This window comes from Anguilla anguilla, chromosome 10 (assembly GCF_013347855.1).
Source record: "Anguilla anguilla isolate fAngAng1 chromosome 10, fAngAng1.pri, whole genome shotgun sequence".
NCBI lineage: Eukaryota > Metazoa > Chordata > Actinopteri > Anguilliformes > Anguillidae > Anguilla > Anguilla anguilla.
This window is the reverse complement of record NC_049210.1, coordinates 19,213,382-19,228,586: the sequence shown is the minus strand read 5'-3', so window position 1 is coordinate 19,228,586 and position 15,205 is coordinate 19,213,382. Positions and strand designations below refer to the sequence as shown.

The window sequence follows — 15,205 nt, the reverse complement described above, 5'->3', positions numbered from 1 at the left end:
ATTTTGAGTTTCACTGTAGATATTCAGGTAGCTATTTGCTTTAGGATAAAGGAGCAGTGGCCCATCTGTATTGAACCTGCAGTTATCGTGAAAATAAGCAGCACCCACTTTGGAGGAGATTGCTTGCTTGCCTGCCGAATCATCGAAGGAGGTTGATGAGACGGGCCTACAAATACAAATGGTTGAAAATTTTAGGAGCACACTAATGCACCTCTGTTAGCAGATCCAAAATTATTTTTCCACTTAGCGCACATCAATTTTCATGAGCGGAAGCTTCTAAAATGGTATGACTCACTGCGGTGCCCTATTTTTTGGTTGAGGCTCTGATCGATTGGGGAGACTGCAGCAGTGAGCGCTGATGCATACGGTATTTTGCATTCCAAACGGTGGAGATGACGCATTTAAAAAAGCATTTAAAAAGCACGTTCATTTTTAATTGAGCTAGGTCTGCTCCCAGCTCACCCTCTCCCCATTGGTCCCTTTAGAGATGGTGACGTCGGCCCCCGCGCTGCCCCTGTCCATCCACGAGCCGGTCCGCTGCATCTGCTCCATGCAGGGCACGGGGTTCTCCTGCCCCAGCGGGGTGGGGGGGCGGCCCCCCCTCATGAAGGTGGTCACGGGGGACATCCTGGTGGACGTCACGGGCCGCAACGTGTCCGAGTACCTGCTGTACACCTCCGACCGGGTGCGGCTGCACAGGTGGGCGGGCTCCGGAGGGCAGAGCGGCCTGGGGGAGGGGTTAAAAGGGCTTGTGGGCGGGGCCAAGCGAAGTCCACGGACGCTAACACGCCCTCTCTCGCTCCCAAAGGTACGGTGGGCTGACGGTGGGGAACATCCAGAAATCCATCCCAGCGTCCTTTGGCAGGAAGACTCCGCCCATGGTCCGCAAAATTGCGGTGCGGCGATCGGCACAGGTGTGTGTGTGTGTGTCTGTACGTGTGTTTATGTGTGTGTCAGACTGAACCTGGAGTATTCGTAATGTGTACAGCAGCAAGCATGGTTTTTTGACTGTGCGCTGTCTGTCTCTCTCCACATTCTGTTTACCTTGCATCTCTCTTTCTCTCTCTCTCTCTCTCCATAGGTGCTGTACAATAACAAAGGCTACCACAGCATGCCCACCTATCTGAATGTTCTCAACAATGCTATTCTGCGTGCCAACCTGCCCGCGGGAAAGGGCAACCCTGCTGCATACGGTCAGAAATGGCTGAAATTTAATGGCAGTCTGTGTGTGTGTGTGTTTGTGTGTGTGTGTTTGTGTGAATATGACATGTCATTTAATGTGGTTTGTATTGCATTCTATCAATATTTTTTTTTAAAGGTGAAGATGATAGGACTACTGAATTAATTTCTCTATTAGCTTTTCTGAGTATGTGCTAGAGATAAGAAGGTGTGTGTGTGTTTGTGCACATGCAGGGATCACAGTGACCAATCACCCCATGAACAGGACGAGTGCCAGCCTTTCACTGGACTATCTGTAAGTTCCCATCCCCACCCCCCACCCCTTTCTCTCCTTCTCTCTCTCTATCTCTCTTTTCCCTTCCTTTCTCTGTCTCTCTCCTAGCTTTCCTCTTATTATTATTTCTTTTCTTCTCTCCTTCATGCGAAGGAGAGCGGGAATATTATGTAAATAATAACTGTTTGGTCAGGAAATATAAACAGTTTTCCAGTGATGAAGGCCAGCATCTTTATAGTGTTGAAATAAATTTCAGTAATAATATTTTAGTAATGTCATAAATCTTGCCCTTGATTTTAACAACTGCATTTGTTCGCTCTGGCTCTGAACATTACAGGCCTGACTAAAGGACATTGCATGCCTGGCTGACTTCATTCAGGCCCAAGCCAGAATGGCTGTGTGTCAAAGCCGGGACAATAAAATGCCAAAGGGACAGGGATCAGGGTTTCCTTCCTATTGCATAGGATTAGATTTTTAATACCACCATAGCTTTGTGCGCTGTTATGTAATTTAAATATTGAAGGATAACCTTGCAATGTGACAGGATGAAGGTCATTATTTTATTTACTCTCTGATCTTCAGCTGAATAATCCAGTTAAGGATTCTTTAAGCTTTTTCTCCATTATGTTGATATCTCAACAAAAAAAGTTAACAAAAATGGTCACTGACACACACGGCACTGTCTATGAGTCATGCAGAAAACTTGTAGAATCAAGGCCTGCCGTTAATATCAAAATGAAGTTACAACAAACGATATTGGCTATCTTAGCTCGCACAAGTTAAACAAGCTCTATGCTGCGTAATGTTCACTAAATTATTTAATGTAACTTGGCCCTGCATTTTTTCATCCTACCATCTGAAGAGAATGTGGTCATTTCTCCTCTCTTCCCTCTTTTCTTCTTTCCCTCCACTCCAGGCTGCAGGGGACGGACGTGGTGATCGCCATATTCATCATCGTGGCCATGTCCTTTGTGCCGGCCAGCTTTGTGGTCTTCCTGGTGGCGGAGAAATCCACCAAGGCCAAGCACCTGCAGTTCGTCAGCGGCTGTGACCCTGTCATCTACTGGCTGGCCAATTACATCTGGGACATGGTGAGGGGAAACTGCGTGTGCGTGTTTGCGTGTCTACATGTGTATGCGTGTGTGTGTGCGTCCGTGTGTGTGTGTGTGTGTGTCTGCACGTGTGTGTAAGCGCAGGGATGGAAATGCTACTCCCTTTGCTTAGCAGTATGAACCATTCCTGGTTTCGCTAAATGCAGGTGTGCATCCTGAAAGCTACCTGCTTATGGATTGTGAGCTGTTGCTCAGCGCTATGCGCCGGAGGTGCTGTTTACACCCCTGGTGTGTGTGTGTGCATGTGCTCACTTGTGGGCGTGTGTAGAAATGTGTGTGTGTCCACATGAATGCCTGTATGCTTTTGTGTATGCGTGTGCAAACCTGTATTTATGTGTATATAATAGTGTGTCAGTATGTGAACTTAAACTCGCACATTACTAGCACATGCTGTGTATTGCATATAGCAGGGGTCCTCAATCTTATCCACAAAGGGCCGGTATGGGTGCAGGCTTTTGTTACAACCAAGCAGTAACACACCTGCTTCTACTAATCAACCTCTAGAGTCTTTGCCAAGGACCTCATTTAGTAGAATCAGGTGTGTTACTGCCTGGTTGAGACAAAAGCCTGCACCCACACCGGCCCTGTCTGGATAAGATTGAGGACCCCTGGCATATAGTATACCAATGCATACCTGTATAGGTGCTGTTAGTGAGTGTGTGGTTGTGTTTGTGTGAAGGGAGCGTATAGAACTCACACTCTCACTCTCTCTGGCTCTTTCTCTCAGCTGAATTACCTGGTGCCGGCCACCTGCTGCGTTCTCATCCTGTTCGTGTTCGACCTGCCCGCCTACACCTCCCCCACCAACTTCCCCGCAGTCCTCTCGCTCTTCCTCCTGTACGGGTGGGTGTGGCTTCAAACCTTCCCGGGGACAGGGCGGCCTTCCAGCAGGAAGCAGGCGGAACAGAAAAAAATAATGAAAGAAGAGAAATGAGAGACAAAATTGAATATAATGAGATTTTTGTCACGCTGATGCTGTTTCTGGTTATATCCTCTTGTGAGACAACAGCCTACGTTGGAGCATTGCATTTTGTGTCTTTATAGAGAGGAATTTAAAAGCTGTAATCTGCTCTGCTCATTTTTCACTTTGCGTGTAGGCATCCATTACTTGGCTCTCTTGTAGACAGCACGCAGATGGTAGTGTACTGAATGCTGAGGGAGTGTGCCTGGGCAGTGGGGTTATTTGAAAGAGGGTATTTTATGCCCAGGTGTTAGGGTGGCATGAAGAGTGTTGCCTGGGTGATGTTGTGTTTATTTTCTTCTTCTGCCCCCTCCAGCTGGTCAATTACACCAATCATGTACCCGGCCTCCTTCTGGTTCGAGGTGCCCAGCACGGCCTACGTCTTCCTCATCGTCATCAACCTCTTCATCGGCATCACCGCCACGGTGGCCACCTTCCTGCTGCAGCTCTTCGAGCACGACAAGGTGACGATTTGCTCGCGCGTGCACGTGAATCTCACACGTACTCCCGCGCCTCGCACTCATACCACTGCATCAGATTATGGATCGTTTTGTCATTTCCTGTTCCTTAGGACTTGAAGCTTGTGAACAGCTATCTCAAGTCCTGTTTCCTCATCTTCCCCAACTACAACCTGGGACACGGTCTGATGGAAATGGCCTACAACGAATACATCAACGAGTACTACGCCAAGATAGGTCAGTGTGATCCTACAGTACCCACACTCCCTTGTCCAACTCACACTCAATCCATCTCTCTATCTCTCCCACATCTCTACTTTCTTACCAACTCCAATTTTCCCACAGGTTTTGCAATCAGCAAATGCCATGGCAAGAAAGATCAATTTGCTCCCACAGGACTTAAATTCCTTCTCCATCTCACACTCATACCATCTCTATATCTCTCTCACACCCTGTCCGTTTTGTTTCACATGCATGCCTCTCCTTCTGGTCTTTCCATCACATCATCCCCTCATCCCTCTCATTCATACAACTCTCCATCCCTCTCAGGCTCATATTTCCTCCCCTTCTCTAATCTCTGCACCTCTGTCACACTACTCTTCTCTCTTGCTCACACCATCTCTCAGTCTGTCTGTTTCTCTCCACTTTTCCATGTCTTTCCTTTCTCTTGCACTTGCTCACAAACCAAGTTAGTGTTGGTGGGCCAGTAGTCTTGCTTGGACTTTTAGATGATACATTAATGTTGTCATTGACACTTTTTGAGGGATGTTTACCTTGATGTACTGGTCCCACAAACCTGGCTGTCCACTTACAGCCACCTATCACTTATCATCCTCCAACAGCTGATTGGCTGCACAATCCCTCGTAACCCCCACCCATTTTAATTCCCTGGGTTGAATTGAGTTATCAGTTGACCTGTCCGGTTTTAAAAAAGGCAAAATAATAAAACAAAGAGTCCACCAATCATCCAATCTCTGCTTCTCTACTCCTCTCTCTTCCTTTCTCCTCCTCGGCTCCTGCAGGTCAGTTTGACAAGATGAAGTCACCATTTGAGTGGGACATCGTCACCCGGGGGCTGGTTGCCATGACAATTGAAGGCTTTGTGGGCTTCTTCATCACCATCATGTGCCAGTACAACTTCTTGAGGAAACCACAGTGAGTGTGTGTGTGTGTAATGTCTGTCCTTGTCTGCATATGTTTGCATGCTGGTTTGCATGCTGGCTTGCTTACTGTATGTGTTTTTGTAGGTATGCGTACATGCATGCATGTAAATCTGGGAGAATGGGTGTGCTATATGTTCTGGTGTATGTCGCTTGTATGCATGGGTGTATTTTTACATATGCCTGTGTATGTGTGTGTGTGTGTCTGTTTGTGTGTGTGTAATTACACAATTCAACGTTTGCATGTTTTTTATGTTCTCTGGTGAGTATTAGTATAGTCTGGTACTGCCATAAACAGAGTACAGAATTAATTGTTGGTAGGTACTGTAGGTTGGTGTTTCTATAAACAGAAAGTACAGAATTAATTGCTGGTGTATTGTTTTAAACGGAGAGTACAGAGTTCATTGCTGGTAGGTAGTGTAGACTGGTATTGCTATAAACGGACAGTACATAATTAATTGCTGGTAGGTAGTGTAGACTGGTATTGCTATAAACGGACAGTACATAATTAATTGCTGGTAGGTAGTGTAGACTGGTATTGCTATGAACAGAAAGTACAGAGTTCATTGCTGGTAGGTAGTGTAGACTGGTATTGCTATAAACGAACAGTACATGATTAATTGCTGGTAGGTAGTGTAGGCCGGTATTGCTATGAACAGAAAGTACAGAGTTCATTGCTGGTAGGTAGTGTAGGCCGGTATTGCTATGAACAGAAAGTACAGAGTTCATTGCTGGTAGGTAGTGTAGGCCGGTATTGCTATGAACAGAAAGTACAGAGTTCATTGCTGGTAGGTAGTGTAGGCTGGTATTGCTATGAACAGAACGTACAGAATTAATTGCTGGTAGGTAGTGTAGGCTGGTATTGCTATAAACAGAGAGTACAGATTTAAATAAAGAGCCGCTGTGGGGGAGGAGGCATCCCTCCCCCTCCTCGCTGAGCCCCGTACGTCCCCCTGCAGGAGGATCCCTGTGAGCAGCCAGCCCGTGGAGGACGACGACATGGACGTGGCCCGAGAGAGACGGCGGGTGCTCAGGGGGGACGCCGACAACGACATGCTGAAGATCGAGAACCTAACCAAGGTCTGGACGGTGGCCGCACGGAGTCAAATTTACCTACAGAACTTTTAAACCAGAAGGGTGTGAATGTTCAGATCCAAAATGGTACTGAGCAGTTGCACTGTTGAGGGAATTATTCTTAAATCTCCTGATCCTTAAACTCCACCGACATGACACTCAGCTGTTAAAGGAGCAATTGTAATATCGGTCATGGACTAGTATGCCTGCATAAGCAAATTTATACGAAATAACTGTGCATTTTTAACTGTGACTGTAATTATACAGCATCCTATCCAATAAAGAAGGGGAGGGGGCAGGGGCCTGAGAGCTGAAGCGGACATTCCCGTTTCATAACTGATGAGGAAACCTAACTTACATTCTGTTTCATAAGCGAGTTCTGAAACGCATCACTTCCTGTCAGGTGTACAAGTCGCGGAAGATGGGGCGCATCCTGGCTGTGGACCGCCTGTGTTTGGGGGTGCGTCCGGGGGAGTGCTTCGGCCTGCTGGGGGTGAACGGAGCAGGGAAGACCACCACGTTTAAGATGCTGACCGGAGACGTGAGCACCACGGGGGGAGAGGCTTTCATCGGGGGACACAGGTATGCTGGGAACTAGGTTGGTGGGGGGGGGGGGGGTGGTATCTGGGTGAGGGTGTGAGGATTTTTATATGGGTGTGTGGGTGAGCATGTTTGCAATTCAGCTGAGCTTCAGTGGAGTTTTAACCTTCACTAGCCTGAAGGTTTCTTGAGATTCTCAGACGCACTATGTGATAAATGTCTTTGAGATTCTTAGACCTCATTGCCCTATGTGATAATTTAACGTGCCTTCAATATTCTCCGGCATATGCTCTGTGCAGTAATTAAGCCTTTGCCTGATTAAGCTGCTGGCTGATTTATTTCCTGTTTCCTGTGTTGTACGCTCAGCGTTTCTAAGCCTCGCGGTGTCTCTGTTTGTAGTATACTGCGGGAGCTGTTACGGGTGCAGCAGAGCATCGGGTACTGCCCCCAGTTTGACGCCCTGTTCGAGGACCTCACGGCCAGGGAGCACCTGGAGCTCTATACCCGGCTCAGGGGTATCCCCTGGAAGGACGAGGAGCGGGTGAGAGACCACGCCCAGCCTGAGTGGCATCGGTTTTGGTGCAGTTTTTAGCCTTGGACAGACTGCACTTTTTTAGCTGCGACCGCAGCTCTATAGCTCTGTCTGTCGGTCGGTCGGTTGGTCGGTCGGTCGGTTGGTTGGTTGGTCGGTTGGTCTACAAAAGTGTCCCACCCTATAGCGGCCACAGTTTTTCGCCCTAGGAGGCTGAAATTTGGCATGAAGGTAGGTCATGACCAAAGGTAACTTTCAGGCCGATTGACCAAGAGGGAGCGTGGCGATTGGCGCGGCCTATCACAAAAAGGCGCATAACTCCCGAATGGATTCACAGATTTGCACAAGATTTTGTGGAAAGGTTGGTCATGAGCCAAAGAAGAGGTCACGTGTTTGTGTGAGGGTGTGTGCGTGGATGCATGCACACATGGATGCATGCGCGCGTGCGGTCACAGCTATTGCGGATTTGCGCTTGTTGACTGTCTTCCCTCTCCCTTCCGTCTCCTCTTTCTTTGCCTCTTTCTCTCTTCTCTCCCTCTCCCTCTGTCTCTGTTTTTCTTTGCCTCTTTCTCTTCTCTCCCTCTATTCCTCCTCTCTTCCTTATCTTTCTCTCCTCCCATTTTCCCAACCTTATCCCTCTCCCTCTCTCTCCAGGTTGTGCAGTGGGCTCTAGAGAAGCTGGAGCTGTCCAAGTATGCGGACAAACCAGCAGGGACCTACAGCGGGGGAAACAAGCGCAAACTCTCCACTGCCATCGCTCTCATTGGATACCCCTCCCTCATCTTTCTGGTGAGTGAGAGAGGATGATGGAGCAAACTTCATTTTGAATTGAACTTTATTGAACAACCTTTACTGTCAAAACAACAGAAGGTAAGATTAGGAGTGGAAAAAACCTCCACACGATCATTCACACGTGGGGAAAAGAGGTATAGAGATCGGGAGAAAAAGCATACAAAACAAGTAAATACACTGTTTCTCCTTTCCGTGCGATTGGCATTTTTTTGCCCAACATGGCCGAGCATGTCCAATTACCAAACTAATTTGGAATGCCCAATTGTATGTAACTGCAGCCATGTTCACGTGTGAATCCCAACGCCTCAACCTATTGATCACATGTTCAATTCCTGAATTGCTAGGACTCAACTGTTCAATCACATTTCATCATGGACTCGGCTCTGATAGGTCTCTCCCGCTCTGTGTCTTTCAGGATGAGCCCACCACGGGTATGGACCCCAAGGCCCGCCGTTTCCTGTGGAACCTTATCCTCGACATCATCAAGACGGGACGCTCCGTGGTGCTGACGTCACACAGGTGAGACGTCACATGACGCCTCAGTTTATTTTCAGCTTACATCTTATCCGTCTACAGAGGTGGGTAACAGCTGGTTAATGTGTGCTGCCGTGTGTTGCCCTGATTGGTCGGGCTGTTGTGATGTGGGCTGTGGCCTCTCTCTCTCTCTCTCTGCAGCATGGAGGAGTGTGAGGCTCTCTGCACGAGGCTGGGCATCATGGTGAACGGGAGGTTCAAGTGCCTGGGCAGCATTCAGCACCTGAAGAACAGGTGAGAAGCTGGTGGAATTCAACACTGCGAGTCGTACCCTCAACCGAGACGGGGCCTGGGCCAAATCTTTCTGCTTTCATAAACGTTCAGTATCTTTTTTTCTACTCCTTTTTCAATCTTTCTTTTCCTCTCTTGTGTTTGCACTGTCCCCTCTCCCTCCCTCCCTGTCTTTCAGGTTTGGGGATGGCTACATGATCACGGTGCGGACCAAGACCAGCGGCAGCGTGAAGGAGGTGGTGAGATTCTTCAACAGGAACTTCCCGGAGGCCATTTTGAAGGTATGCTACCCTGGATGGGGTCAGCACTGGGGGCTCTTCAGGGTTGGTGAGGAAACATGAACAAAAAGTGGGGGATTAGCATAAGGTTTAGCATGTGCTGTGTAGGATGAGGAATAGTGCATTTACAGACCTGCTGAATGGCTAGAGCTATCTGCATGGACTGGTACTGCTGTGTCAGTAGTTATTTCCTGGCCTGATTACCTCAGTGCTGTGTAGGATGAGGAATAGTGCATTTACAGACCTGCTGAATGGCTAGAGCTATCTGCATGAACTGGTACTGCTGTGTCAGTAGTTATTTCCTGGCCTGATTACCTCAGTGAAGATCATAGACATTGTGTAGGTTACTGGGTGATGAACTCATAAACTACAATTCATAATTCATAAACTACAATTTCAGTTATCTTTCCATATTGGTGAAAGATATAGGTGAGACTATATACATTACATTTCAGGGGGTTATTTGAAAATAGTACTCTTCATGCCCATTTCCTAAGGTTAGTGGTCCACTTACCAATATTTTGTTCCTCTTTTAAAATTACTAGCAGATAATGAAAACCAAAATAAACTCTGCATGTAGAAAATAGAAAAACTAAAGAATAAAGTCATCAGACTGAAATCTTCCTGCTGTTTGGTCCCAAAATTGAACATTTCCATGTGATTTATGCTGTGTACATTCCTAACACCACTAGTAGGTATTACATTAATCAGCCATGCTTTCATTGTAGCACCCAGTGGTAACACCAGAAATATGAAAAATAAAAAATAAAAAACCTGTGGTAGGCCATGAACGGGAGGATGAAAGCGTTTGATGCTGTTAGTCTTTATCACTTCAATTAAACTGTCACAAAATTTTATGAATAACCACCAGTCTTTAGTTTGAATTTTTTTTCCAGAGCTATTGCTGTTCTTTTCAAAACAATACTTAACTGTACATTTTATGGATTTCCTCATGTTCTCCACCATTAACCCCCATCCCCAGGAGCGGCACCACACTAAGGTACAATACCAGCTCAAGTCGGAGCGCATTTCCCTGGCTCAGGTCTTCAGCAAGATGGAGCAGGTGGTGGAAGTGCTGGGCATCGAAGACTACTCTGTCAGTCAGACCACACTGGACAACGTGAGTGTGTTTCTGTCTGTCCTTCCGACCCTGCATACCTGCATACCTGTCTGTGGGCCTCGGCCTGTGTTCACCGGCCACTTTAGTCTTCTACCTTTATTGCCTGTGTTATGTCTGCCTTCTCTTTCTACCTGCCTCTTTCCCAGTCTGTCTATCTCTTCACTTCTTTGGCGTTCCACTTGCTTGCATGCCTCTATTTTTGTGTTTGTTCTCTGTAGTCGCACGCCTGTATTTAAGACCCGTCTCTGTGCCTCCCGTTCTCAGGTATTTGTGAATTTTGCCAAAAAGCAAAGCGATAACCTGGAGCAGCAACAGAGTTCTCCCTCTGGTGGTGGCCAGTCGCCACTGCAGCGCATACTGAGCATGCTCAGACCCCGGCCCGCCAACACCGAGCTGAACGCCCTTGTTAGCGAGGAGCCAGAGGAGCTCGAGAGCGACGATGATGAAGGACTGATCAGTTTTGAAGAAGAAAGGGTGAGAGCGGGATGGGGGATGTATACAGTCTATATCCCTGTTACTGAAATCACAGTCCTCCAGGGCTGAGAACGGCTGCTTTCTCAGTTGTGAAGACAGTTTGGCCAATCAAAATGAAAGTTTGGTTTTGCCATGCAAGACCAGGTCATTAAAGCCTAAAAAAAATGAATCAGGCTATATTTGCTTTTTGTCAATAAACATAAACTCAGGTAATAACATGCAATAAACAAACTGGGCTGAAATTTTCCATTAAGCAATCCTTCTAGGGCAGAATGATTGTTACGCTTCATAAATGTTGACATTTTCCATTTTTTTCTTGAAAAACGAGTCTCTAGTTTTGTTGTGTTTCTCCTTGTCTTTAAATCAGGTGCAGCTGTCTTTCAACACAGACACTCTCTGTTGAACTATGGCCACCGGCAGACAAAAGAGAGAGAGAGAGAGAAGGCGGCCCACTGCACAGGGATCTGTTTGACTCCTGAACGAGAGAGGGAAGATTTCGGGGCGTGAGCCAGAGGACAAACGAGGGTTTCTTTCGGGCCAGGAGGGGAGTCCCGCTGTCTGTGTGCAAAGAGTGGCGCGCTGCTTCCCTGCGAGACGTCAAAAACCTTTGGAGAGAGACAGGTGGCATTCGCTGGACAGCCCCAGTCAGAATGAAAGATACGCTGGAGAGAAGGGGACAGGGGGAGGAAGGGCGTCCGAATTCAGCCCCTCTCTAACCCACCTCCCACCCCCCTTCCCATCCACACGTGTAGGGGGGGGAACCGTAAAATGGGAGCGCCCTAGCTCTGGTTATTTTCTGCTCCTGCAAGAATGCTAAGAATTTTTAACGGGATGTTTAGAATCTGCGTTCGACTTTTGAATTTTGTTTGAAGGATGGTTGGAATGTACAAAGAGGATTGTGTTAAAAGGAATTTTTCAGGGGTTAGTTGTCAAAGGAAATGTTGGGTTTTATTATTATTATTATTATTATTATTATTATTATTATCATCAATGACCACTGATGTGACAGAATAACATATCATTCTCCTTAAGGTCAGACCACGATAGGCTCAGCCTGTTAATATCAATGAATGTAAATTTATGTAAAGAGAGGTATTATTAGTTTTCCAACCAGTTTTAGGCCCCATTTTGCCTGCGTTACCAGTCCCAACCCCCTTTTGAGTTCACTTCGATTGAAAATGATTCTTGCCTTGTAAGCATGCTTTGAACTCACTTGGAGAGATGAGTCAAAATCGGTGCAGTGTATCTTTCTGTGGCGAGAAAAGTGATCTATTTTTGTCTAAGGAAACGTCTTTTGTTGGATGTCAGTTTATTTAATAAAATACAGATTTTTTTAGTGGTAATGTACGTGTGCACCTTATGAATTGGAAAGTTTTGGCATGCTGGTTTGAAATTGCGAGTCTTTTATTATTATGTTTAATTTTTTCTATGGGTCCTTGGCCTTTTGCTGTCTATAATTTGAAAACTGATCTAGTTGTAAAAAGGAAACCTTGTTTCTAAGGTCCATTGGCTTGCCAGTGGTGGAGTGGAAATGACAAGTATATTGGTACTGCAACAACACAGCCCCTTAAACGTAAGCTCCCCATTAGCAGTTTATATAGTGCAGTGATGCTTGTCTTCCTGCAACCAGCAACTAATCCAGATTCATCTGGCCTAACCTTCATATAAACTAACACTCATCCACAGTCAATGGTTTGAGGCAGAGATGATACACACTTAGGATGAATCCTTTATTTTTTTCTTTGAATAAATCGAGCCATTGTCTTCTTTATTTTCTTGTGCCCTCTTAAATCTGCAGTGATGTAGTTTCGGTTGATGAAATCTCATGTGGATCCAATATATTTTAAAGGCACTTTACAGGTTACTTAAAAAAAAAATGATGTTACTATATGGCCGTGGGTTGCATTACAATACAGTAGATGTTTAAAGTCTCTTAAACACACTCCTCCATGCTGCAGAGAGAGGCCACAGCCCACATCACAACAGTCCGACAAATTAGGGCAACACACGGCCACACCCAAACTGTCAGCCACATTTTAAAGAGTATTCTGTGGTACATCACTGTGAATCTCTAAGTGAGCAGTGGTTCCCATCTGATCTTCTGGCCCTGTGCATTACTGAAGCCCTGTAGAGCCACACATGCAGAACAGCAGGGATATCACACGGGGCCCCTTCTCAAATACTGAAATACACACACGCTAACAGGAAAAATGGAGGAGAAGCACTCAGCTAAATTGCAGTGCATTTGTATCCTTGCCAAGGGTCTGAATCTTGGAAATTTGCACTCAGCCTTTATAAAATTTACTGTTTTTTTTTTTAATTGCCTTGATATTTCAGAGTGGTGGAGTTTTTATGGTTAATTCTCAAAAGTTTACACAAGCACACTTTTGGAGTAATGAGAGTCCTTTAAAATCCCTCCCCCTACATGAGGTAAAACATAACATTTTCACCCTCCATTGTTCTACATGCAATACCAGTATACAGGAAGTTGCCCACATATTGAGAACCAATAGTTAACCCGAGATTCCGTCCATGTTAAACACTCCCCTCCACTCCCCGGTTACAGTACAACACCTCTTGTGTTGTTTTCTGCCTTTTGCTTTTGGTTGATAATTGTTTTTTCCTCCTTTGTTTTTGTTATATAAGAGGGAGTGAAAGACTGTGACGTTGAATGTGCATTGCATTTTCCTCAAAGGATGGGGGATGCACAGGATGGAGTTTTCTTTGTATAGAGGGGCAAAATATGTGCTGGAGAGGTGAAAACCTGAACAAATTCGCATTCTCTTATTCCTAAAAACAAAATCGATGTGTAATGACCAAAGGGAAGTTGTGTTCATTCTTGAAATGAATGACAAAAACTGTATGCTTGAATGTTTTTACAAAAACTTGGCAGAAGGTTTGATTAACTTTAAGAAAATCGTCACAGTTTTGTTTTCCTCTGTCAAATTGTCAAATATTTGTGTTGTCGTTGTGAATAATTTTGAAAAGATAACAGTAATGGTGGTTTCCTCGGACTGAACCCTACTTGGACATTAACCTTTGAAACTTTCTCAGTTACTCATGACCGTTACGCTCCGTTTTTGCTCAGAGCTCTGTGAACCTCTGTGTTACAGTGATGTAGTCCTGATGACCCCCTAGGATGGTCTGGAATATGCCCCCTAACCCCCCCCCCCCCCCCCCCCCCGCTCTGCTGCCTCCCTCCCCTGAAAGCCTTTACTCTATGGTAGTGTGGAGAGCTTCATTCAATAACACTTAATAAAATAACACTGGGTGCTTTTCAGAGCCATTTCAGCTTCAGAAACAAATAGTTGCAGCAAATCATGAAGTAAATCTATGATTAAGAGGACCAGACACCAGCAGTTGTACCCCGGGTCATGTGATTGATTAAAAACCACATGCAGTGATTGATGTCATCCAAAAATCTCTCGCTGATTTAGAGATAAAAAAAGGTTTTTTTTCCCTCTGGAGCCAAATGCTTTGGAATGTATCCTACATATGTGTGTATATGAATATAAATATATTTATATTTATATTTTATGAATATATGTCTAAGATTTTTTCTGCTGTAAACTACTGTTCTCACGTAATATTTTGACTTGAAATTTTGGGCTTGTTTCTGATTGGGTCGTTTGTTGTTTCCACGCTCTTGTGCTCCAGCTGAAGTGATCTGATATTTTTCAAGTTAACAAAACAAAACAAAACAAAAAAAAAATGGATAATAAAATCAGGTATGAGTTTAACGCTCGTGTTTGGAGTGTTTGTCCTAGGAAAATGTCCTTTAGGCCTGAATGAAAGCCTGTTAAGAGCGACTGACTGAATGACTGTGAGTGCAGAGTGTGTCCCTTGGATTTCTCCTTCATATGAATTACGTATTAGGAGACATCCATATGCCAGTACTTGGTGTACTACTTATAAAACACAGATGAAAATATCTCATTAGGTCACAAAGCATAACGGCAACTGATTTATCTATTCAAAATTCCAGGTACAATGTTAACTGATGGCCAACATGTGATGATCTCCCTAATTCAATTCTGAAACTACTCCCTGCTACCTCTCTCTGATATTACATTTCTTTCTCCTTTTGATGCAGCTCATCAAAAGTGCTTCCTTTTGGCAGTCTGCATTGTACTTTCTCCCTCATATCCCCCTTGGATAAGCCTTTGTTTTCACTGATTATTCATCCAAACCATTCAGTCTTGATGCTGATATTTTCAGATGAGGCGGAGGAAGTGCTAGTAGAGGGAGAGACTGCCACAATAGATGGCCGGCTTGGTGGCCGTCATTTCACAAGTTGTACCAGCACAAAATGGCTCCCTAATCTGTTAACTAATTGAGGTTAACTTCTATACAAAAGTTCATGAAACTTATTTAGTCCATATTATGTAGCAACAGAATACCTTCCAAAATGTACTGGCTCTACGGCAGCCAATCTTTGTCACGTTCAGTTCAGTATCTGCCATGTACGTTACATTATATCTCTCCA

At 45.3% G+C, this 15,205-nt stretch overlaps 1 protein-coding gene across 4 annotated transcripts in view; it reads left to right on the top strand.

Annotated features, from left to right (window-relative positions):
- Positions 1 to 14,459, top strand: part of abca2 (ATP-binding cassette, sub-family A (ABC1), member 2) — a 76,147-nt gene extending 61,688 nt beyond the window's left edge. For all 4 annotated transcript variants that reach the window (XM_035435722.1, XM_035435720.1, XM_035435721.1 and 1 more), the window contains 19 exons: positions 486 to 699; positions 809 to 914; positions 1,082 to 1,193; positions 1,414 to 1,474; positions 2,370 to 2,544; positions 3,293 to 3,408; positions 3,843 to 3,990; positions 4,098 to 4,221; positions 5,007 to 5,139; positions 6,104 to 6,224; positions 6,622 to 6,800; positions 7,158 to 7,299; positions 7,945 to 8,079; positions 8,498 to 8,601; positions 8,758 to 8,850; positions 9,026 to 9,128; positions 10,108 to 10,245; positions 10,510 to 10,719; positions 11,087 to 14,459. In XM_035435722.1, coding sequence (XP_035291613.1) covers positions 486 to 699; positions 809 to 914; positions 1,082 to 1,193; positions 1,414 to 1,474; positions 2,370 to 2,544; positions 3,293 to 3,408; positions 3,843 to 3,990; positions 4,098 to 4,221; positions 5,007 to 5,139; positions 6,104 to 6,224; positions 6,622 to 6,800; positions 7,158 to 7,299; positions 7,945 to 8,079; positions 8,498 to 8,601; positions 8,758 to 8,850; positions 9,026 to 9,128; positions 10,108 to 10,245; positions 10,510 to 10,719; positions 11,087 to 11,122 — 2,450 coding nt within the window. In that variant the 3' untranslated portion in view covers positions 11,123 to 14,459. The remainder of the gene's footprint in view (positions 1 to 485; positions 700 to 808; positions 915 to 1,081; positions 1,194 to 1,413; positions 1,475 to 2,369; positions 2,545 to 3,292; positions 3,409 to 3,842; positions 3,991 to 4,097; positions 4,222 to 5,006; positions 5,140 to 6,103; positions 6,225 to 6,621; positions 6,801 to 7,157; positions 7,300 to 7,944; positions 8,080 to 8,497; positions 8,602 to 8,757; positions 8,851 to 9,025; positions 9,129 to 10,107; positions 10,246 to 10,509; positions 10,720 to 11,086) is intronic.
- Positions 14,460 to 15,205: the final 746 nt, after the last annotated feature.